General features: G+C 36.3%; 1 protein-coding gene across 1 annotated transcript in view; it reads left to right on the forward strand.

The window, feature by feature from the left end:
* NID2 (nidogen 2) overlaps nt 1-26,002 on the forward strand; it is a 158,090-nt gene that overhangs the window by 105,366 nt on the left and 26,722 nt on the right. Inside the window, 2 exon segments of the mRNA XM_020974850.1 lie at nt 18,549-18,770; nt 19,657-19,826. Coding sequence (XP_020830509.1) covers nt 18,549-18,770; nt 19,657-19,826 — 392 coding nt within the window.

The following is a 26,002-nucleotide window of genomic DNA, read 5'->3' on the forward strand; positions in this document are numbered from 1 at the left end:
TGAGCCGGCAGATTTCAGAAAAACTTGGAAAGACTTGAATGAACTGATACTGAGTGAGTGAGCAGAACCAGGAAAACATTGTACACAATAACAGCAACATTATGTGATGATGGATTTTGTTAGCCTTAGCTCTTCTCAGCAATACAGTGATCTAAGACAATTCCAAAAGACTCATGATGGAAAATGCCATCCACATCCAGAGGAAGAACTATGGAGTCTGAATGCAGATTGAAGCATACTGTTTTCTATTTTTTTGTGTTTTTCTTTTTTTCTTTCTTGTGTTTTCCCCTTTTGTTCTGATTCTTCTTTCACAACATGACTAATGTGGAAATATGTTTAATATGATTGTACATCTATATCAGATTTCATGCTGTCTTGGGGAGTGGGGAGGGGAGGTAGGGAGAAAAATTTAGAACTCAAAATTTTATAAGAGTGAATGTTGAAAACTAATAATTAATTAAAATTATATATATATTTTTTCCTTTTTAGGCTATTGAGGTTAAGTGACTTGCCCAGGGTCACATGGTTAGTAAGTGTCAAGTATTTGGTCTGAGGCTGGATTTGAACTCAAGTCCTCCTGACTTGAGGGCTGGTGCTCTATCCTCCTAGCTGCCCCCTTAAAATTATATTAAAAAAAAAAGAAGTCATAGGGCAGGGATGATGGGGGTGAGGGAGTAAGAGGTTTGACTTAGTAAGAAGTAAAGCCACTTACAGTTGCAGATAGCAATATGAATGATATGAGATAAGGAATAGGGAAGAAAAGGAATAGGGAAGAAAAGAGGATTCACAGCAAATGGCCTCAATTATTTTTCTGTTAAATAGGAAGCAAGTTTTTTTTTAATATTCCTTTTTTATTATTATGAATTTGAAAAATACCGACAAATACAAACATTTTCATACACAAAGAATATAAGAAGATTAAATTTGAAACTGAACATCTGTTACATACAGCTTGTTTTTTCTCTTTTTAAATATATAACAAATTCACCATGTTAGTTCCAAAGTTGTCTGGCTTGTCTCTGACATCCTCTGAATTTCCTTCACTGATGTCCTTTTCTTTCTTTCCTTCTTTCTTTTTTTTGCTAGTGGGATCTGAGCACTTTTTCAATGATTGATGGCTTGAATTTCATCTTCTGCAATTTTTCTGTTCACATCTGTTAAGGATGGTTTTTGTTCTCATACATTTGGATCAGTTCTCAGTCTGTTTATCTTGCAGTTTATCTTTGTCAGATAAACTCGCTACAAAGAATGTTTTCCATTTAACACTTTAATTTGAGCTTATTTATGCAAAAGCTTTTCAATATCCACACCCCCCACCCCAGCCTTTTCTTTATGATGTAAATTTGTTTGGGCAAAGGAGTTGTTTCCCCAGGTTTCCCACATTTAAACCCTTCCTTTATAATTTGATTTTGTCTTTGCTAAAGTAATTCGAGATTTCCCCAGTTAACCCTTTCTTTCCTAATCTGATTTTGTTTATGCAAAAGGAGTTCCGTTTTCCAATATTCCCCTTATTTTACCCTTTCTTTTATAATTTGATTTGGTGTCTTCAAAAAATTTTATTTTTTTATAAATTCTCCTTCCCATTTAACATTTTCCTTTATAACTTTGGATGAATTGATTTTGTTTCTGCAAGTTTCCCCCACCCCCTCACCGACTTTATGTAATTAAAATTGTCCGTTTTATTCTCTGCGATTGTCTGTACCCCTGATGGGGTCAAGAGTTCTTCCTGTGCCTATCCATAAAGGTGACTGCTTTCCTGCACCTCTTGTGCTGTATGATCTGCCCTTTGCAATCTGTCTTGCAGGTGGGCAAAGTGAGGCCCAGAGAGACGGTGGTGGCCCCAGCTCTGGCTCTCTAGCCGCCCTCTCTCACCACCTGCCCCAGAGCAGTTGCCCAGCAAGTTTCTTAATAGAGAGGATGGTATGGGGGGGAAGCATGGAAGATATGAGGAGGTATAACAGTGTTTGCAACAGGAATTGTAAAAAGTGAGATAGTGAGTTCATAAAGCACATATGGTGGGATTGTTTAGCAGAAGTGAGTTCCCAGTTAAGGCTGTGTCATATAAATTTGTAATGAACCCAGTCAGAATGGTCATGTGATTTTCACAACCTTCATTCAGCAGCACAGGTATAGGAATGAAGGTGGTGAATAGTGGGAGTAATCCAAGGCTGAGGTTTAGCAGGGAATAATTGGTGAAATTATAAGGGGCCTAGGAACTCAAGAGAAGAGAACAAGGTGGAGTTAAATTGTTCACCAATAAATCAAGATAGGAAAAAGAGGAGAAAGTGCAGGAGACATGATCTGGGACAGCATTGAAGGAGTCGAGGATTTGGAGGTCATAGCATGGACAAGCAGAATTTTCTAAGGGAAGACAGGAGGAGAGGTGAGAAGCCAAGAGATTGTGGCTGGAGAAGGGATTTCAGAATTTTAAAACATGGAGGTGGTACATTTATGGGTAATGAAAAGATCAAGATGTGATGAACTTTGTGTGTGGCTGAGGTGTGGTGTAGGAGTAGGTCATGGTGGAAGTGAGTAGGTTGAAGAACTGAATGGTTAGGGCGTTTGAGGGAGAGTCAATATATAAATTGAAATCTGCTAGTATGAAGACAGGAGATGGAGAGAAGAGAAAAATTGTGAGCCATTTATTGAAGTCATTGAGGAAGGAAAGGAAATGACTTAGAGTGTCTCTTGCTGTCTGCCATGCCTGGAACACTCTCCCTCACCCTCTCTAGCTATTGATCTCCCTAGTTTCCTTTATGTCTCAACTAAAATCCGCCTTCTACAGGAAGCTTTCCCTAACTTCACTTAATTCCAGTGCTTTACCTCTTAGTTATTTTTTGTTTATCCTGTATATAGCTTACTTTGTAAATATTTGTTTGAGCCAAAGGGTTAAAGATACACTAGAAAGAGTGACCAGGGAGGCTGTGTCATCAGAGGAGGATCCAGATTTCAGTAATAATTACTTTAATTAATTACTAACAGCTAATTACTTTTCAGTAATAATTACTCTTAGTAATAACTACTTTGACTTTTCAAGAAAAATAATAATAAGGCTACAAAAGTAGCCTGGGGCAAAGCCAAGATGGCAGAGAAAAGGAAGGGACTCGCCTGACTTTTCCTCCCAACTCCTCTGAACATCTTTAAATGATACTTCAAAAAAAATTCTGGAGACACTGAACCCACAAAAGTATGGGGTGAAACAATTTTCCAGCTGAAGACAACTTAAAAGGCTGACAAGAAAGGTCTGTTGCACTGGGATGAGAGTGAGGTGCAGTCCACCATAGGCTGTGCCTTTTCAGAACAGTCTTCAGCAAACCAGAAGGCCTGGGGAGCCACTGAATCAGCAGCAGCAGTGGCTGCCTCCAGAGCTTTCAGTTCACAGATAGTAAGGGCATCAAAGAACTGATCAGAAGGATTACAAGGGTCTCTTTGCTGGTGGTGGGGACAGGAGTCTGTTATTTAGCCCATATTTGGATCCAGGTCACAGTCCCAGGGTGTGAAGGAGAAGTAACACATCAGAGCTTGTAGTCACAATTCCAGGGCAGAAAAGAGTCCTTGTGGTCTCTCACAGACCAGATCACAGTCCAGGAGAGTAGTAAACATACCTCTCCTTAGATCACAACACCTTGGAAGTACTGAAAACTTATAAGTTCACAGAATTAGCTCTGAAAACAGCTGCACAAAAACCCTAAATCTTGGGACAGTGCATATTCCACCATAGGAGCAGAGCTCCACATTAACATAAAGTTAAAAGTCAAAAAATATGCTGGAAAAATGAGCAAACAACAGAAAAAAAGTTTAACTATAAAAAGTTACTGTGGTGACAAGGAAGATTAAAAAACACACTCAGCATAAGAAAGCAAAGTCAAAACTCTTATATACCAAGGCTTACAGAAAAATATAAATTAGTGTCAGGACATGGAAGAATTCAAAAAGGATTTTTAAAATCAAGTAAGAGAGATAGTGGAAAAATTGGAAAGAGAAATGAGAGTGATGCGAGAAAATAAGGAAAAAAGAGTCAACTGCTTGGTAAAGAGGCATAAAAAAATACCGAAGAAAATAACACCTTAAAAAATTAACAGGCCAAATGGTAAAAAGAGGTACAAAAATACAATTTAGAAAATGCTGTGAAAAGGAGAATTGGCCAAATGGAAAAAAAGATACACAAAAATTCACTGAAGAGAACTCCTTAACAAGAAGAATTAGCCAACTGGAAAAAAGAGGCAAAAAAATTGTGAAGTAAAGAACTCTTTTAAGGGACAGCTAGATGGCACAGTGTATAGAGAACTGGCCCTGGATTCAGGAAGACCTGAGTTCAAATCTAGCCTCAGACAAACTAGCTGTGTGACCCTAGGCAAGTCTCTTCACCCCATTGCCTTACAGAAAAAAAAAGGGGAAAAAGAATTCTTTTAAAAGTAGAATAGGGGAGTTCCACTTCTGGGAACCAAGATGGTGGAATAAGAAGTAAGTCACTCTCACCCTCCCTTATTGACCTCTGAAAGCCCAGAAAATATCAACCCAGGAAAAACCCTGGAGCACTTGAACCAGCAGAAAGATGAGGTGAAGGAGTCTTGTAGCCAAGGAAGCTTGAGGGATTAATGTGAAAGACCCTTCTTGCTCTGGGGGAGGGGGAGAAGTACAGAACAGGAGTCATTCCAGCAAGCTAGCTAAAAGCCCCACTTCAGCATACCAGGGAGAGATCTTGAACCCTAAGGTGCTGGAGCATGCTAGCACCAATACCAGGACCCCCAAGTGCCTCAGTACGGGCAGTGGAACCAGTGGGAACTGGCTTGAGAAAACCACAATGTGCCACAGTGTTTCTGGCAGCCAACTCTCCTGATGCCTCAGCAGAACTCTTGGTAGCACCACTCCAAGAGGTAAAGGCTGAGAGACATCCTCCAGCAGCGAAACATCCCTGTGCAATGGCTTGGTGAGCAGGAGCCAAATAAAGGAGATTAAGGCCCAGGTGAACCAGCATCCTCCAGGGGCCAGATTCCTCACCCCTACCCCTAGAGCTCCAGTGTTGCTGATTCCAACCCAACACCAGGTAAGCTGCCAGAACCCTACGGTCTCTAACTGTCAGCACCTAAAGCCCCAGCACACAAAGCCAGTGACCAGGCCCCAGGATCCCAGCACAAGAAGCTTTGGTCAGGGCCTGCTGCTTTCCAGCAGGAGAACTCCATTTTTTAAAAAAAGTCAGGAAACAATCAAACACCATAAACAAAAAAGAAATGTACAATCATGATAGATTCTTATTATGGGGAAAGGGAAGATCAAGTCGGAAATTCAGAATAGGACAACATTGTCAATACACCCACATCTGAAACCTCAAAAGGGAATATGAACTGGTCTCAAGCCCAAAAAGCCTTCTTGGAAGAGCTCAAGAAGGGTTTAAAAAGTCAAATAAGAGAGGAAGAAGAAAAATCAGAGGAAAAAATGAGAGGTATGCAGGAGAGAGTCAATAGCTTGCAAAAGGAAGGACAAAAAATAACTATAAAAAACAAGTCCTTAAGAAATGCAGTTGGCCAAATGGAAAAGAAGTATACTGAAGAAAATAAATCCTTAAAAAGCAGAATTGGCCAAATGGAAAAAGAGGCACAAAAACTCACTGAGGGGAACACCTTAAAAAGTAAAATGGGCAAAATGTAAGAGGAAGTAGAAAAATCTAATAGAAGAAAACAGTTCATTAAAAATTAGAATTGGGCAAGTGGAACCTAATGACTGTGAGAGAGTGAGAATCAGTCAAACAGAAACAAAAGAATGAAAAGATAGATGAAAATGTAAAATACCTCAATGGTAAAACAACTGACCCGGAAATTGGTTGCAGGAGAGACAATTTAAAAATCATTGGTCTACCTGATAACCATGATGAAAAAAGAGCCTGGACAGCATCTTTCAGGAAATCATCAAGGAATACTGCCCTGAGGTCCTAGAATCAGGTAAAATAGTCATCAAAAGAATCCACTGATCACTTCCTGAAAGAGATCCCAAATTGAAAACACCAAGGAATGTAGTAACCAAATTCCAAAATTACCAGGTCAAAGAGAAAATACTGCAGGCAGCCAGAAATGAACAATTTAAATATCATGGAACCACTGTCATGTTTACACAGGACCTTGTAGCTTCTACATTAAAAGATCATAAGGCATGGAAAACTATATTCCATGAGGCAAAGGAGCTTGGATTACAACAAAGGATCAAAAATCCAGTGAAACTAAGCATAATCTTTCAGGAGAGGAGATGTACATTCAGCAAAATAGGGGACTTCCAAACCTTCCTGATATGAAAGACCAGAGTTCAACAGAAAATTTGACCTTCAAATACAAGACTCAAGATAGGCATAAAAAGGTAAACAGGACAGAAAAAACAACAGCAACATGTTATTAATAAGGGCAAACTGTTTACATCCCTACAAGGGAAGATGACACTCCTAACTCTTGAAAACTGTACTGTTATTATGCCATAGACAGAGGGGGTGGGTATAAGTTGATTTTGATGTAATGACAAAAGAAAATCTAATTAAGTGGGTCAAGTGGATCTAAGTAAGTAGATTAAGTGGCTCTAATTAATGGATTGTACTGGGAGAAAAGGAAAGAAGGAGGCAGACAAGGGAAAATTATATTATGTGAAAAGGCACAAAAACTTTTTACAGTAGAGGGAAAGAAGGGAGGGAGATGAACATTGTTTGAAACTTACTCTCATCAGATTTGGTTCAAAGAGAGAACAACATAATCAGTTAGGTATAGAAATGTAATTTACCCTATAGGAAGTAGGAGGGAGGCAAGAAGTAGTAAGGATATAGGAAAAGAAGAGGGAGGGGGCTAATAGAAGGAAAGGTGGACTGAGGGAGATGGTGGTCAAAAGCAAAACACCAGTGAGGAGGGGAAGGGAGAAAGGAGAAAGAAATGCATAAACAGGGTGAGGAGGGGGAGATAGGATGAAGAGAGACAGAGATAGTAATCATAACTGTGAATGGGATGAACTCTCTCATAAAATGGAAACAGCAGAATGGATTAAAAACCATAATCCTACAACATGTTGTTTAAAAGAAAACACATTTGAAGCAGAGGGATACACACAGGGTAAAGGTGAAAAACTGGAGCAGAATATATTATGCTTCAGCTGAAGTAAAAAAAAGCGAGGGTAGCAATTCCAATCTCAGACAAAACAAAAGAAAAAATAGATCTTATTAAAAGAGATAAGGAAGGAAACTACATCTTGCTAAAGGGCACCATAGACAGTGAAGTAATATCATTACTAAAGAGTTATGCACCTAATGGTATAGCATCCAGATTCTTAGAGGAGAAGTTCAGGGAGTTATAGAAAGAAATAGACAGCAAAACAGTGGGGACCTCATCCCCCTCATCTCTAAACTAGATAAATCTAACCACAAAATAAACAAGAAAAAAGTTAAGGAGGTGAATAGAATTTTAGAAAAGTTAGATATGATTGAACTCTGGAGAAAATTGAATGGGAATAGAAAGGAATATATTTTTTTCTAAGTAGTACATGGCATTTACACAAAAATTGACCATGTACTAAGACATAAAAACCTCATAACCCAATGTAGAAAAGCAGAAATATTAAATGCATCCTTTTCAGATCATGATGCAATAAAAATTATATATAATAAAGGGCCATGGAAAGATAGTCATAAAAATTAATTGGAAACTAAATAATCTAATCCTAAAGAATTAATAGGAGAAAGAACTAATTGTAGAAATAATCAATAACTTCATCCAAGACAATGACAATAGTGAGAAAACATACCAAAACTTATGAGATGCAAAGAAAGCAATTCTTAGGGGAAGTTTTATATCTTTAAATGCTTGCATGACTGAAATAGAGAAAGAGGATATCAACAATGAATTGGGCTTGCAACTAAAAAAAAAACACTAGAAAAAGAACAAATTTAAAATCCCCAATTAAGTGCCAAGTTAGAAATACTGAAAACCAAAGGAGAGATTAATAAAATTGAAATTAAGAAAACTATTGAACTAATAAATTAAACTAAGCTGGTTTTATGAAAAAGAAAACAATAAAATAAATAAACCATTGGTTAATTTAATTTTAAAAAAAAGAAAGAAGAAAACCAAATTACCAGTATCAAAAACCAAAATAGTAAACTCACCCCCAATGAAAAGAAAATTAAAACAATAATTAGGAGCCATTTTGCCCAACTGTATGCCAATAAATTCAACAGTCTTAGTGAAATGGATGAATATTTACAAAATGTAAATTGCCCAAATTAACAAAAGAGAAGTAAAATACTTAAATAAACCCATCTCAGGAAAAGAAATTTGAACAAGCCATCAATGAACTCCCCGGAAAAAATCTCCAGGGACAGATGGAATTACAAGCAAATTCTATCAAACATTCAAAGAACAATTAATTCAAATACTGTATAGACTATTTAGGAAATAGGTGAAGAAGTAGTCTTACCAAATTCTTTTTATGATACGTATATGGTGCTGATAACTAAACTGGGAAGAGTCAAAACAGAGAAAGACAATGATAAGACAAATTTCCCTAATGAATGTAGATTAAAAAAAATTTAAATAAAATACTATCAAATGGATTATAGCAACTTAGGGCTAGTTCGATATTAGGAAAACTATCAGCATAATTGATCATATCAACAACAAAACTAACAGAAACCACATGATGTTCTCAATAGATGGCAGGAAAAGCATTTGACAAAATACAACACCCATTCCTATTAAAAACGTTAGAAGGCCAGCTAGGTGGCATAGTGAATAGTGCTGTGGCCTTGGAGTCAGGAGGACCTGAGTTCAAATCCAGCCTCAGACACTGAGCACTTACTAGCTGTGTAACCCTGGGCAAGTCACTTAACCCTGATTGCCTCACACACACAAAAAAGCAAAACCCCTAGAAACCCAAAAACTGGAGAGTGTAGGAATAAAAGGAGTCTTTTTTAAAAATGATAAGTAGCATCTACCTAAAACCTTCACCAAGCATTTCATGTAATGGGGATAAGCTTTTCCAATAAGATCGAGGGTGAAACAAGGATGTCTATTATCACCACTGTTGTTCAATAAGGTACTAGGAATGTTAGCTTTAGCAATAAGAGAAGAAAAAGAAATTGAAGGTATTAGAATAGGCAAAGAAGAAACAAGGCTGATATGATATACTTAAAAGAATGAAGTAAAAATCTACTTGAAATAATAAACAACTTTAGCAAAGTTGCAGGTTATAAAATAAACCCACATAAATCATCACCGTTTCTATATATTACTAACAAAGCCCAACAGAAAGAGATAGAAAGAGAAATTCCTTTTAAAGTTACTGTAGACATTATAAAATATTTAGGAGTCTACCTCCCAAAACAAACCCAGGAACTCTATGAACATAATTACAAAACACTTTTCACACAAATAAAGTCAGGTCTAAATAATTGGAAAAACTTCAGTTGCTCATGGCTAGGCTGAGGTAATATAATAAAAATGACAATTCTACCTAAGCTAATTTACTTATTCAGTGCCATACATATCAAACCACAAAAAAAAATATTTTATAGAGCTAGAAAAAATAATAACAAGTGGTTCAGTGGAATAGGTTAGGTATGCAAGACACAGTAGTCAATAAGTATAGTAATCTACTGTTTAGTAAACCCAAAGACCCCAGCTTCTAGGATAAAAACTTACATTTTGACAAAAACTGCTGGGAAAACTAGAAAAGAGTATGGCAGAAACTAGGCATAGACAAAAATCTTACACCACATATCAAAATAAAGTCAAATGGGTACACAATTTAGATAAAAAGGCTGAGACTATAAGCAAACTGGGAGAGTAATGAATAGTTTACCTGTCAGATCTATGGAGAACAGAAGAATTTATGACCAAACAAGAGTTAGAGAACATTATGAAATGCAAAATGGATAATTTTGATTACATTAAATTGAAAATTTTTTGCACAAGTAAAGACAATATATCCAAGATTAAAAGGGAAGCATAAAATTGGAAAAGAATTTTTATAACCAGTGTCTCTGATAAAGGCCTCATTTCTAAAATATATAGAGAACTAAGTCAAATTTATAAGAATACAAGTCATTCCCCAATTGATAAATGGTCAAAGCATATGAACAGGCACTTTTCAAAGGAAGAATTTAAAACTATCTATAGTTATATGAAAAAATGTTCTAAATTACTATAGAATAGAGAAATGCAAATCAAAATATCTCTGAGGTACCACAACACACCTATCAGATTGGCTAGCATGACAAAACAGAAAAATGATAAATATTGGAGAAGATGTGGGAAAATTGTTGGTGGAGTTAAGAACTGATCCAACCATTTTGGAGAGCAATTTGAAACTATGGCCAAAAGGCTATAAAAATGTGCATACCCTTTGACCCAGCAATACCACTTCTAGGTCTGTATCCCAAAGAGATCATAAAAATAGGAAAAGCACCCACATGTACAAAAGTATTTATAGCAGCTTTTTTTTTGTGGTGGCAAAGAATTGGAAATTGAGGAGATGCCTATCAATTAGGGAATGGCTGAACAAGTTGTGGCACATGAATGTAACAGAATACTATTGTTACCCAAGAAATAATGATCAGGCGGACTTCAGAAAAATCTGGAAAGACCTATATGGACTGATGCTGAGTGAAATGAGCAGAAGCAGGAAAACATTATACACAGTAATGGCTATGCTTTGCAATGACTAACTTTGATAGACTTAGCCCTTCTCAGCAATGCCATATCTAAGCATTTCATCAAAACCTAAGACATCTTCAAAAGTCTGATGATGGAAAATGCTGTCCACATCCAGAGAAAGAACTATGGAGTTTGAATGCAGATAGAAACATGCTATTTGCTCTCTTTGGTGTTGCAGTTGTTGTTTTGTTTTGTTTCTTCTTTCTTGTGGTTCCTCCCATTGGTTCTAATTCTTCTTTACAACCTGAAAAATGTGAAAATATATTTAACATGAATATACATATAGATCCTATATCAGATTGTAGGGAGACGGAGAAAATTCAAAACTCAAATGCTTATGGAAGTGAATGTTGAAAACTAAAAATAAATAAATTAATTCAAAAAAGGAAATACAAAAAATTGGAATTGAGCAGATGGAAGCTAATGACTTTATAAGACATAAAGAAACAGTAAAACAAAACCAATAGAATAAAAAAATGGAAGAAAATGTGAACTATCTCATTGGAAAAAACAACTGACCTGGAAAATGGATCCAGGAGGGATAGTTTAAAAATTATTGGACTACCTGAAAGCCATGATCAAAAAAGGATCCCAACATTATCTTTCAAGAAATTATCAAGGAAAACTGCCCTGATAGTCTAGAACCAGAAGGTAAAGTAAATATTGAAAGAATCCACCAATCACCTCTTGAAAGAGATCCCAAAATGAAACCTCCCAGGAATATTGCAGCCAAATTCCAAAGCTCACATGTCAAGGAGAAAATACTGCAAGCAATCAGAAAGAAACAATTCTAGTATTATTGAGCTACAGTCAGGATAACACAAAATTTAGCAACTTCTACATTAAAGGATTGGAGGGCTTGGAATATGATATTCCTAAGTGAAAAGGAATTAGCGTTACAACCAAGAATCACATACCCAGAAAAACTGAGTATAATCCTTCAGAAGAAAAAAGTGGATAATTAATGAAATAAAAGACCATAGAAAAATTGACTTTCAAATACAAAACTCATAAGAAGCATAAAAAGGTAAACCAGAAAGGGAAATCATAAGGGACTTAATAAGGTTAAACTCTTTACATTCATACATGGGAAGATGATACTTCTAACTCATAAGAACTTTCTCATTACGGCAGCTAGAAGGTGCACAGATATATATATATACATATATATATATATATATATATATATATATATATATATATATATATATATACATATACATATATATATACATATATATATATATATATACACACACATATATGTGTGTGTGTGTGTGTGTGTATAGACAGAGGACACAGGTTTGAGTTGACTGTAATAGCATGATATCAAAAATAAAATTAAGAGGTGATAAAGGGAAAGGCAGAGGCAGAATGGGTTAAATTATCTAACATAAAGGAGGCAAGAAAGATTTTACAGTGGAGGGGGAAGTTGTGGGAGTAAGTTGAGGAGCACTTAAACATTACTTTTATTAGAATTGCCTCAAAGAGGAAATAAGGTTATATAACATTCAATTGGGTATAGAAATCTATCTTACCCTATGGGAAAGTAGGAGGGGAAGGGGAATAAGAGAAAGGGTGGGGTGATAGAAGAGAAGAGTAGATTGGGAAGGGGGTAGTCAGAATCAAAACACTTTTGAGGAGAGATGGTAAACAGAGAGAGAGAGAATAGAATTAGGAGAAATAGGATGGGAGGAAATACAGTTAGTACTCATAACTGTGAAAAAAATTTGAAGCAAGTGTCTCTGATAAAAGCCTCATTACTCTAATATATAGATACTTGAGTCAAACAGAAAAATAAAAACCATTTCCCAGTTGATAAATGATCAAAAGGTGTAACAGTTTTCAGATGAGGCAATCAAAGCTATCTATAGCCACATTAAAAAAAATGCTCTATATCACTATTGATTGGAGAAATATGAATTCAAACAATTCTGAGTTACCACCTCACACCTATTAGATTGACTAATAGGACAGAAATGACAAACGTTGAAGGGGATGTGGGAACGTTGAGACACTAATGCACTGTTGCTGGAATTGTGAACTGATTCAACCATTATGTAGAGCATTTGGGAATTATGCCCAAAAGGGGATAAAATTATGCATGCCTTTTGACCCAGCAATACCACTACTAGGTCTGTATCCCAAAAAAGAGAGAAAAGAAAAAGGAAAAGAACTTATAAATACAAAAAATTTATAGTAGCTCTTTTTTGGTGGCAGAGAATTAGAAATTGTGGGGATGCTCATCAATTAGGGAATGGCTGAACAAAATTGTGGTATATGATTGTGATGGAATATTATTGTGCTATAAGAAATGATGAGCAGTCAGATTCAGAAATACCTGAAAAAACCTACATGAACTGATGCAAGGTGAAATGAGTAGAACCAAGATAACATTGTGCAACAATATTATAAGATGCTCAACTGTGAATGACTTAGCTATTCTCAGCAATACAGTGATCCAAGGCCACTCTAAAGAACTCATAATGAAAAATATTGTTCATCTCCAGAGAAAAACTGATGGTGTCTGAATACAGTTTGAAGCATAGGTTTTTTTTTTACTTTCTTTATTGGGGGGGGGTTGGTCTATGTTGTCTTCTACAATATGGCTAATATGGAAATGTGTTTTGCATGACTACACATTTATAAGCTATATCAAATTGTTTGCTTTCTCAATGAGGGTCATAGGGAGGGAGAAAGAGAATGTAAATTCAAAATTTTTAAAACAAATGTTAAAAAATGCTTTTATGTGTAATCAGGGGAAAATAAAATACTAGATTTAAAAAAGAAAAAGTAGGCTGAAATCCAGATTATGCATTTCTTCAAATGCTAAATAAAGGAGTGTATATATTATCCCAGAAGTAATCATGATCTACTGGAGTTTATTGAGGAAGGAAGTTAAATGATCAGATTTTGTCCTTTAGGAAGATCACTTTGGCAGAAGTATAGAGGATGCCTTACAGTAGAAAGAGTCTTAAAGCAAGGAATCCAATTGGTTCTTATCATCTAGAAAGGCTTCAAATGTGGGTTTACTCCACAATCATGTCAGAACCAGTTTAGTGAAGTTTGGAATAGCTTATAAACAGAAGGTTGGCCACTAAGCAATGAAATTTGGTCACAGGGTCTCATGAAGATTGAAAGATAGTGGGTGAACAGACTGTAATCAGTTTTGGTGGAGAGAATGCTAAAAGTTGATGAAACCATAAATTTTGAATTGTGGAGACGATAGACAGTCTATGGATATGTTAAATTAAAGATCACCAACTAAGCATTTCACATCACAAACTCATCATGTCCAAAACAGAACTCATTCTCTTTCCTTCCAAGCCTGACCATGTTCCCAGCTTCCCCACTGCTTTTGAGTATACTACCATTCTTACAATTTTCAAAACACACAAAATCGGAACACTTCACTTGCATTCACTCTGTATATCCAATCTGTTGCTATGTTTTGCCATTTTTATTTTCATAACATCTTATATATGTGATAGATGATATGCACATGTATCGTGGTTATATATAATATACATGCATGTGTACATGCACATGTGTTTACACTTTTGTTGTGTGTGTATATATATATACATATACATATATATATATATGTATATATAAATGTACGTATAGGTTATATATACATGGTGATGTTATTTATGGCATTCATTCTGATGATCTTTCCTGCTTTCTTCAATTTAACTCTGAATTTTTTAATAAGAAGCCAGAATCAGAACCAGGTCTTGTTTTAACTGACTGTTTAGATCATCTCCACCTTTGGCTCTAAAACAATCTGGTAATATCCGTGTGTAGAGTCACCTTTTGGATTGTTGAAAAAAGTGTTCACTATGACTAGTGAGTTATCTTGACAAAGCTCTAATAGTTTGCCCAGCCACATTTTGTACTCCAAGACCAAACTTGCCTGTTATTCTAATTATCTTTTAATTTCCTACTTTAGCATTCCCATCCCCTATGATGAATGTGACATATTTTTTAAAAATTTAATTTCTAGATGATCTAGTTCTTCATAGTACTGAGTAACTTTAGCCTTTTTGGCTTCAGTGGTTGGAGCATAGACTTGCATTGCTGAGATGTTGAACAGTTTGCCTTGGATTCGAACAGATATCATTCTGTCATATTTATTGAGTATGAGGGCTACTGCATTTCTTCTAAGGGATGCTTGTCCATGCATGTGTAGTATATGTAATGATCCTTGAATTAAGTTCACTAATTTCCTGTCCATCTGAGTTCACTGTCACCCAAGATGTCAATTTATATACATATATATATGTACATACATACATACACATATATATATATATACACACATACATGCATACATACATACACACACACACATATACTTACATACATACACATACAAGCACATCTATATCCATATGGCCCTTTCTTTCCTTTTTCACAGCCTTAAGGTACAGGCTCATCAACTAATGTATAGCAGTACTCTTCTGGTTGATCTTCCTGTCTGACACATAGTAAGTAAGAGTTTAATAAATGCTTGTTGACTGACAGGAAACTACTGCTTTAGTCCAGATAAGAGGTGATGATGATCTGAACTAGGGTAATGACTGTGAGCGGAGAGAAGGGTACAGACACGAGAGATGTTGTAGTAGAACCAGAAATCCTCGGTAGCTGATTGGATATTTGTGGTGAATGAAGCTTCTTTTAAGTTCCAACTAAAATTCTAAAGGAAGCCTTTCCCAACCCCTCTTAATTCCTTCTTTTAATTATTTCTTATTTATTCTGTATATTGTGCTGCATCTATCAGTTTGCATGTTGTCTCCCCCATTAGATTGTAAGCTCCTTGAGGTTAGGGACTGTCTTTTACCTATTTCTGTATCCCCAGTGCTTAGCACAGTGCCTGACACACAGTAGGTTCTTAATAAATATTTATTGATTGACATATATATGCATATATTTTATATCCCAAAATATATGTACATATTACATTGTGTCTAACATATTATATGCATATAATGTGTGTACATATAATATTTTAATATGTAAATGGTACATTTTATATTATAATTATTTCCATAGATAGTAGATAGTAAGGTCCATGAAGGTTAAAAACCATGCCTTATTTAATCTTTTTATCACCCCAGCACACAGAACAGTGTTCTGTATATTTCAAGGACTTAATACACGTTATTGAATTTAATTATAAAAATATATATAAATCAGCCTTTCACATCAAATGAGATAATATTTGTAAAGGGTTTAATACAAGTCCTATCCTATAATAAATGCTTATTCCCTCTGCCCACCCCTTCCAGAAACTGAAACTTGAATAGGACAAAAATTACTTTGGTGGAGGCAGAGCCAAGATGACAGAGTAAAAGCAGTGACTTGCTTGAGCTTTTCCCCAAATCCCTCCAAATACCTGTAAAAAATGACTCTAAATCAATTCTAAAGCAGCAGAACCCACAAAAAGACAGAATGAAACAAATTTCCAGCCCAAGACAACCTATATGGTTAATTGGAAATGTCTATCACTCCAGGCGGGGAGAAGTATGCAGTTCGGCATGGGTGCACAATCAAAATAGGCATCAATGAACCTGGAACAGGCCTCAGAGGACTGAATCACAGGCAGCTGTGGCAGTTTCCAGACTTCTCAACCCACAAATGCCAAAGACAGCTTAGGTCAGTAGGAAAAGTCTGTGACTGCGGTAACAGAGAAAATTAGTCCCCATGTGCAGCACCCGGGGTGGCAGCTGCTTCTAGAGCTTCTGGCCCACAGACTGAGGGGGAATCAAATGATTGATTACAGGGCTATGATAGCAAGGATGTCTTTGCTGGTGCAGGATTCTCTTGCTTTGCCTCTGCTTGGATCTGGGTCACGGTCCTGGGTGGTGGTCCTGGGGTGTGGAGGAGTGATGGCGTGGTGGAGCTTGTAGTGGCTGTGTAGAGGGAATCTTCTTCACAATTCCAAGACAGAAAAGAGTGCTTGTGGTCACTTATAGACCAGAGCACAGGCCAGGAAAGGAGGAAACACCTCATCCTTGATCATACCACCTTGGAAGAACTGAAAATTTACAGGTCCCTAGAAGTATCTCTGAAAACAGCTGCACAAATGGGGCAGCTAGGTGGCGCAGTGGATAAAGGACCGGCCCTGGATTCAGGAGGACCTTAGTTCAAATCCAGCCTCAGACACATAACACATACTAGCTGTGTGACCCTGGGCAAGTCACTTAACCCCATTGCCTAGCCAAAAGAAAAAAAAAACAAAAAACAAACAACAACAACAAAAAACCCAAAACAGCTGCACAAAACCCCTGAAGCCTGGGATAGTACATTCTCCACACTGGAAGGAGACCTCTACCTTAACAAAGAGTTTAAAAGTCAAGTAATGGGCTGGGATCATAAGCAAACTTCACAAAAAAGAAAAATCAGACCATAAAATCTTTCTTTGGTGATAAAGAAGATCAAAACATACAACCAGAAGAAGACAACAGAATCAAAGCTCTTACATCCAAAGCCTCCAAGAAAAATATGAATTGGTCTCAGGCCATGGAAGAGCTCAGAAAGGATTTGGAGAAGCAAGTAAGAGAAGTAGAGGAAAAACTGGGAAGAGAAATGAGAGTGATGCAAGAAAATCATGAAAACCGAGTCAACAGCTTGCTAAAGGAGACCCCCAAAAAAATACTGAAGAAAATAACACCTTAAAAAATAGCCTTGGGGGCAGCTAGATGGCGCAGTGGATAGAGCACCGGCCCTGAAGTCAGGAGGACCTGAGTTCAAATCCAGCCTCAGACCAAACACACTTACTAGCTGTGTGTCCCTGGGCAAGTCACTTAACCCCAATTTCTTAAAAAAGAAAAATTGCCTAACCCAAATGGCAAGAGATGTCAAAAAAGCCAATGAGGAGAAGAATACCTTAAAAAGCAAAATTGGCCAAGTAGAAAGGGAAGTCCAAAAGCTTACTGCAGAAAATACTCCCTTAAAAATTAGAATGGAGCAATTGGAAGCTAGTGACTTCATGAGAAATCAAGACACCATAAAACAAAAGCAAAAGAATGAAAAAATAGAAGACAATGTGAAATATCAATGTGAGATATAGAAATCTGTCCTGCCCTACAGGAAAATTGAAGGGCAAGGGGACAAGAGAATGGGGGGTAGAGATAGAAGGAGGGCAGATTAGGGAAAAGCATATTCGGAATGCATGCCATCTTGGGGTAGTGGGAGGGACGAGATGAGAAAATTTGGAACTCAAAATCTTGTGGAAGTGAACGTTAAAAATAATAAATATTTTGATAAATAAATAAATAAATGATGAATAATAAATAAAATAAATAAAAATAAATTTTAAAAAATAAATTAATTAATAAAGGAAGAAGAAAAATTACTTTGGTGGTTCCCTGACACCATAGAGACTGAATTCATTTCCTGAGTGAAAATCCATATTGATGACTCATCAGAGGGGAAATTAGATAAATCTGAAGGGGAAGAGTGACTGGATTGTGCCTCGGTGGAGAGATTTGGGGGAAAGGAATAAGAATTCCTGTGTATCTGTATTTCTTTCAGCTTTAGAGCATGGTCAGTTCTTCTTAGGCCGAGCTCCTTTGTCCTAGTTTATTCATGTATCCCCATGCGTTTTCTTATTGTTGAGCCTTGATAACAAATGCTTAAGGAATAACAATGAACATGGATATCTTTGGCTTCATTTTGATATTGTGCTTTCTTTGGTAACTTTGGAAGCTCTTATAGTGAACTCTGGCCCAGGAATGGGGATTTGGCACCTGCTTTTTTGGTTAAATGAACATTTGGAAGATAGAAGTAGTGTTTGAGCTCAGGATCATGTGCACTGAATTCTATACTCAGGCCTCAATAAAAGACTTTTCTTTCTTGCTTTAGAACCTACACAGGGACCACAAACAGTTTGTGAGCGCTGGAGGGAAAGTCTTCTGGAACACTATGGTAGCAGACCTCGGGAAGACCAATATATTCCACAGTGTGATGAGTTTGGCCATTTTAACCCTTTGCAGTGTCATGGAAACAGCAACTATTGTTGGTGTGTGGATAAGGATGGCAGAGAAGTTGAAGGAACTAGATCACAACCAGGAATCACTCCTGCATGTAAGAACTACCTTAGTATTCACCTATACAAATGCTTGGAAATATGAGGAAAAGTCATGATACTGATTAAACATTTCACTGAGTCCTAGACTATTTGTTCTCCAGGGAAAGTGCTTAAGATGGAGGGAGAAAAGGAAAGGAAAAATCAATAAATTTGATATAATGATTTATAATCTGGTCCACAGAATATTCAGGTAAACATTTGGGAGGCAGATTGACATGGGGAGTAAGGAATTATCCTCAGAGGCAGGAATACTTGCCTCTAGTAGATAATTGTGTGACTGAGCATGTATAAGTAAGTCCCTTAAACTCTCAATTTTCAAGACAACTCTCTAAAGGCTATAAGATGCAACACAATTCTGATTTGCATTGGCAGGGGAAATTTCATCACTGGGGATTCCCTATACCAATAAAATCACAAGCTGAAACCCTACTGTCCACCTCCACCCACCCCCATCCCCTACCAAGATAAAATAAGTTTTAAATCTTGGTCTCATTTTATGTTTTTGTAATTAGGACACTGGGATTTATGAAACCATGTGGTCCTTTCCATTACCATTACTGTCTTACTCTTCCTTTTGTCCAACGAAGTAGTTCAGTAGGAAAGAAATTTGCCCATCAAACTGGGCACCAACCCAAAGCTTATTTTTTTTAATTGTAAAATATCTTCCATCTTTGTTTTCCTTAGTATGAATAACAGGCACATTTCCAAAACTTATATTTTTTAAAACCCTCCTAGAAATCCAGATTTCATTTAAAAAGACATCTGGAATATGTCTGCTGGGTGGAGAGTCTTAGACTTTGGAGATTGTGATCTAAGGGAAACTTAATTTAACTAATCTTTCTTTTTCTTCTCTTTGTCTCTTCTTTCTTCCTACTATGGCAGGTATACCAAGCATTGCTCCTCCCACCATTCTGCCATCCCCACGTCCTAATGTTATACCACCATCTGTGGGTACATTCCTGCTCTATGCCCAGGGCCAGAAGATTGGCTACCTACCTCTCAATGGAACCAGGCTACAGAAAGAAACAGCCAAGACACTACTATCACTGCATGTAAAGTATATTCCTCAGGAGGGACTTTTCTACTAGCAGTTTCTCTACAGGCTTAAAGTCATCATATATTTTATTCTGTCATGGCCTCCTCATGCAGATGGCAATGAAGTATAGGTCTCCTCTCATCCATATATGGTAAACTGTTTCCAACATGTCTCACCCTTGTTTTACCAAAGATAATTCTTCAGAGATTGCAAGTGTGGAAAAAGGGGTTTTGTGGTTATTGAGTATGTCCCACTCAACATGCAGAAATCCAAATAGGAAATAGCAAAACCATAGCAAAGCCATGTAAATGAAAGTGGGATGCCATATTAAGGAATCTTGCTGCAAAGATATATGTAAATTTACATGACAGACTCACCACCCACTTATTTTTGCAACTTATTTGAAAAAACCCAAACCCAGGATCAATAGGATCACTGTAGCTATCACTTTTTCTGCTACTTTGTTTTATCATCTTCTCCACATCTCTAGTACTTAGGTATTCCCGGTCCTTTACTGGACAAGGAGTTTGTGTTTTTGCTAGGGATGTTTTCTGATTCTGGTTCTATTTGGGCTGAGCTTTGGTCCAGGGGCAGGGAGAGCAGGGATTAAGAGTGCAAATTCTGAGGGGCAGCTAGGTGGTGCAGTGGATAGAGCACCGGCCCTGAAGTCAGGAAGACTTGAGTTCAAATCCGGCCTCAGACCAAACACTTGACATTTACTAGCTGTGTGACCTTGGGCAAGTCACTTAACCCCAGTTGCCTAAAAGAAAAAAAAAGAAGGTGCAAATTCTAGCATCTTAACAAGATTTCTCTAAAGAAAATAAGTTGAGAACTAAGAAATTATTTGTATAAACAGAAAAATTCCACTTATTTTATTCAACTGCATTTAGTTGTTTGCATTTCTGGGAATATCCCTGACAGGATGAGAAAAGTGGGGAAAAGATTTTAACATGGGATTTGTAGGAACATCTTGAGAAATATGTACTTGAAGCATAACTTCCTTAGAAATCTTGAAATTATTACAAAAATAAGGCTTTAGTCTTGGAAAACATTCTCCTGGATGACCATCTGTATTTAGATTCCTTGGATAATTGGCATTTTAGAAATTGTATTTTTATGTAAAACTTCAATTGATCTCAAGGTCTCAATACAAATTCAGTCAGTCCTATAACTAACAAAGCCTGAACAGTTATTTTGTTGTTGTTGTTTACTCAATTCAGTCATGTCCGATGCTTTGTGACCTCATGGATGATACTCTCCATGGGGTTTTCTTGGCAAAGACACTAGAGTAGTTTTGCCATTGTCTTCTCCAGTGGATTAAAGTGAACAAAGGTTAAGTGACTTGCCCAGGGTCACACAGGTAGTAAGTGTCTGAAGGCAGATTTGAACTGAAGTCTTCCTAACTCCAAGCCCAGCACTTTATCCACTGAACAATCTCACAGCCTCCTAGGTGTAGTATCTAAGTTAAGTATCTAAGGCTAGATTTGAACTCAGGTTTTCCTGACTCCAGACAGCGTTTTATCTGCTTAGCCGTCTACCGGCCCAGTTATGTCCTATAATTATGTTTTAGAAAGAGTCAGTAAGCCAAGCCACATTTTTCTTGTACAAGTCTTCCATGGGCAGAACTTGTATTTGTTGTCATTCAGGCATTCAGTTGTGGCTGACTCTTTATGACCACATAGATGCCAGCCTTTTCTGTCCTCCAGTATAACTTGAAGTCTGTCCAAGTTCATGTTCATTGTTTCTAAGATCCCATCTATGCTTTTTCATCCTCTGCTGTCCCCTTTTCCCTTTGTCTTCAATCTTTCCAAACATCAGGGTCTTTTCCAATGAGTCCCATCTTCTCATTATGTGGCCAAAGTATTTAAGCTTCAGCTTTAGTATTTGACCTTCCTGTGAAAAATCTGAATTAATTTCTTTAATTATCAGTTGATTTGATCTCCTTGCTGTCCAAGGGATTCTTAAAAGTCTTCCCCAGCATCACAATTTAAAAATGTTTATTTTATGGTGCCCAGCTTTCCTTATAGTGCAACTCTTACATTGCTACTGGAAAAAACATATGACTATACAGACCTCTGTCAGTAAGGTGTTGTCTCTGCTTTTTTTTTTAATATTTTATTTTTTTTTCCAAACTACATATCAAAACAATTTTTTTTGTTTTATTTTTGTTTGTTTGTTTTTACAAGGCAATTGGGGTTAAGTGACTTGCCCAGGGTCACACAGCTAGTGTGTCAAGTATCTGGTCTGAGACCAAACTTGAACTCAGGTCCTCCTAACTCCAGGGCTGGTGCTGTATCCACTGTGCCACCTAGCTGCCTCCAAAACAATTTTTAGCATTCATTTTCACAAGATTTTGAGTTGCAAATTTTTCTACCTTCTCTCTTCCAAAAATTTGATATAGGTTATACATGTGCTATCATATAAAACATATTTCAATATTAGTCATAGTTGTGAGAGAAGAAATAGATCAAAAGAAAAAAAACACAATAAAGAATAAAGTAAGTGAAAAAAAGGTACTTCAATCTGCATTCAGAGTCCATTAGTTCTTTATCTGGATGTGGATAGCATTTTCCTTTGTGAGTCCTTTGTACTTGTTTTGGATCATTTTGTTGCTGAGAAGAGCTGAGTCATTCATAGTGGATCATCACATGATGTTGCTGTTACTGTGTACAATATTTTCCTAGTTCTGCACATTTCACTTTATATCAGTTTGTACAGGTCTTTCTGGGTTTTTCTGAAATCTGCACATTTATCATATCTTACTGCACAATAACATCCCATTACATTCATATACCACAGCTTTTTCAGCCATTTCTCAACTGATGGGCATCTTATAAATTTCTAATATTTTGATACCATGAAAAGGGCTGCTATAAATATTTTTGCACATATAGGCCTGTAATTTTCTTTCTCTGTTGTAGCTTTTCCTGGTTTAGATATCAGCACCATATTTGTGTCATAAAAGGAGTTTGGTATGACTCCTTTATGCCTATTTTTCTAAATTACGTAGTACTGGAAGTAGTTGTTTTAAAATATTTGGTGGAATTCCCTTGTGAACCCCTATGACCCTGGGGATTTTTTTTCTTAGGGAGGTCATTAATGACTTGTTCAATTTCTTTTTCTGAGATGTGGTAATTTAGGGATTTTATTTCCTGATCTGTTAACTTGAGTAATTAAAATTATTGTAAATGTTCATTGATTTTACTGATTGTCAGATTTATTGGAATATAATTGGGCAAAATATTTCCTAATGACACATTAATTTCTTCTTCATTGGTGGTGATTTCACCCTATTCATTTTTGATACTGAATATTTGGTTTTCTTCTTTCTTTTTTTTAATCAAATTAACCAATGGCTTTATCTATCTTACTGTGTTTTTTTTCCCACAAAACCAACTCCTAGATTTATTTATTAGCACAATAGTTTCTTTTTTTCTTTTCTTTTTCTTTCTTTCTTTCTTTTTTTTTTACTTTCAATCTTATTAATCTTGCCTTTGATTTTCAGGATTTCCAATTTGGTACTCAACTGGGGATTTTTAATTTGTCCTTTTTTTTTTTAAGTTGCATGCCTAGTTCACTGATCTATCCTTTTTCTATCTTGTTGCTATAAGAATTTAGAGAAAAATACATTTTCACTTAAGTGCTGCTTTGGCTGCATCCCATAAATTTTGGTATATTGTCTCATTGTGGTCATTCTCTTTAATGAAATTATTAATTGTTTCTATGATTTGTTCTTTTACCCACTTATTTTTTAGGATGAGATTATTTAGTTTCCAATTAATTTTTGATCTATCTTTCCACTGCCCTTTGTTGAATGTAATTTTTATTGCATTATGATTCAAAAAGAACACATTTAATATTTCTGTCTTCTACATTTGATTTTGAGAGTTTTATGCCCTAATGCATGGTCAGGTTTTGTGTAGGTGCCATGTGCTACTGAGAAAAGGCATATTCCTTTCTGTTCCCATTCAGTGCTTTTCAAAGATCTGTCATATCTAACTTTTCTAATATTCTATTTACTTCCTTAGTTTCTTTCTTTCTTTTTATTTTTTGGTTGAATTTATCTAGTTCTGAAAGGGTTAGTTTTGCTGTTTATTTCTTCCTGTAATTCACTTAACTTCTCTTTTAGGAATTTGGATGCTATACAACTTGGTGCATATATATTTAGTATTTCTGTTGCTTCATTTGTCTGTGGTACCTTTTAGCAAGATGTAGTTTCCTTCTTATCTCTTTTAATTAGATCTATTTTTGCTTTTACTTTATCTGAGATCAGGATTGCTACCCCTGCTTTTTTTTTTTTACTTCAGCTGAAGCATAATAGATTCAGCTCCAGACCCTAACCTTTATTATATGTGTCTATGTTTCAAGTGTGTTCCTTGTAAACAACATATTGTAAGATTCTGGGTTTTAATCCATTCTGCTGTCCACTTCTCTCTTATGGAAGAGTTCATCTGATTCGCAGTCACAGTTATGAACACTTACCTGTGTAATTCCCTATATCCTATTTTTCCTTCTGTTTGTCCTCTCTCCTTTTACCCTTTCCCTTCTCACTAGTGTTTTGTTTCTGTCTACCACCTCCCCCATCTGCCTACCCTTCTGTCAGTCCATCCCTTTACTTAATCTCCCCCCCCCACTTCCCTATTGGGTAAGATAGATTTCAATATGCAACTGATTGTGTATAGAATTCCCTCAGTTGAGCCAATACTTGAGAGTAAGGTTCAAGTAATGCCCACTGCTCACTCTCTCATTTTCCCCTCCATTGTAATAGGTCTTTCTCACTTTTTTTATCTCATTTTCTCACTTTTATATAGCACTATTGTGATATAATTTACCCCATTCCATGTGTCCCATCCTTCTGTACCCATTTTGCTCCACTTTCTCATCCTTTAATTTTTTTAATGTCATTCCTTCAAATTCACCTTATACCTGTATCCTCTATATACGTATATTCCTTCTAGCTGTACTATTAGAGATACAATTTTTGAGAATTACAAGTATCACCAAAATAAAGTCAAAATGGGTACATGATTTAGATATAAAGGCTGATGCTATAAGCAAACCGGGAGAGCAAGGAATAGTTTAACTGTCAGATCTATGGAGGATGTAAGAATTTATGACCAAACAAGAGTTAGAGAACATTATGAAATGCAAAATGGATAATTTTGATTGCATTAAATTGGAAAGTTTTTGCACAAATAAAGCCAATGCAACCAAGATTAGGAGGAAGCAGAAAACTGGGAAAGAATTTTTACAACTAGTGTCTCTGATAAGGACCTCATTTCTAAAATATATAGAGAATTAAGTCAAATGTATAAGAATACAAGTCATTCTCCAATTGATAGATGGTCAGAGGACATGAACAGGAACTTCCCAGATGAAAAAATTAAAGCTATCTATACTCATAAGAAAAAATGCCCTAATTACTGTTGATTAGAGAAATGCAAATCAAAACAACTCTGAGGTACCACATCACACCTATCAGATTGGCTAACATGACAAAACAGGAAAATGATAAATGTTGGAGAAGATGTGGAAAAATTGGAACATTGTTGGTGGAGTTGTGAACTGATCCAACCATTTTGGAGAGCAATTTGGAACTATGCCCAAAGGACTATAAAAATGTGCATGCCTTTTGACATAGCAATACCACTTCTAGGGCTATATCCCAAACAGATCATACAAATGGGAAAAGGACCCACGTGTACAAAAATATTTATAGTAGTTCTTTCTGTGGTGGCAAAGAATTGGAAATTAAGGGGATGCCCATCCATAGGGGATGGCTGAATAAGTTGTGGTATATGAATGTAATGGAATACTATTGTGCTATAAGAAATGATGAACAGGCTGACTTTAGAAAAACCTGGAAAGACTTGTATGGACTGATGCTGAGTGAAGTGAGCAGAACCAGGAGAACATTGTACATGGTCACAGCCATGTTGGGTGATGACTAATATTGATAGAGTTAACCCTTCTCAGCAATACAAGGATCTAAGACATCTCCAAAGGTTTCATGATAGAAAATGCTATCCACATCTAGAGAAATAACTATGGCATTTAAATGTAGATCAAAGCATGCTATTTGCTCTTTTTTTTCCTTCTGTTTTGTTTTATTTCCTCTTTCTTGTGGTTCTTCCTATTGGTTCTAATTCTTCTTTACATAACTAACGTGAAAATATGTTTAATAGTAATGTA

This window comes from Phascolarctos cinereus, unplaced genomic scaffold (assembly GCF_003287225.1).
Source record: "Phascolarctos cinereus isolate Bilbo 61053 unplaced genomic scaffold, phaCin_HiC Scaffold_3;HRSCAF=262, whole genome shotgun sequence".
NCBI classification, from domain to species: Eukaryota; Metazoa; Chordata; class Mammalia; order Diprotodontia; family Phascolarctidae; genus Phascolarctos; species Phascolarctos cinereus.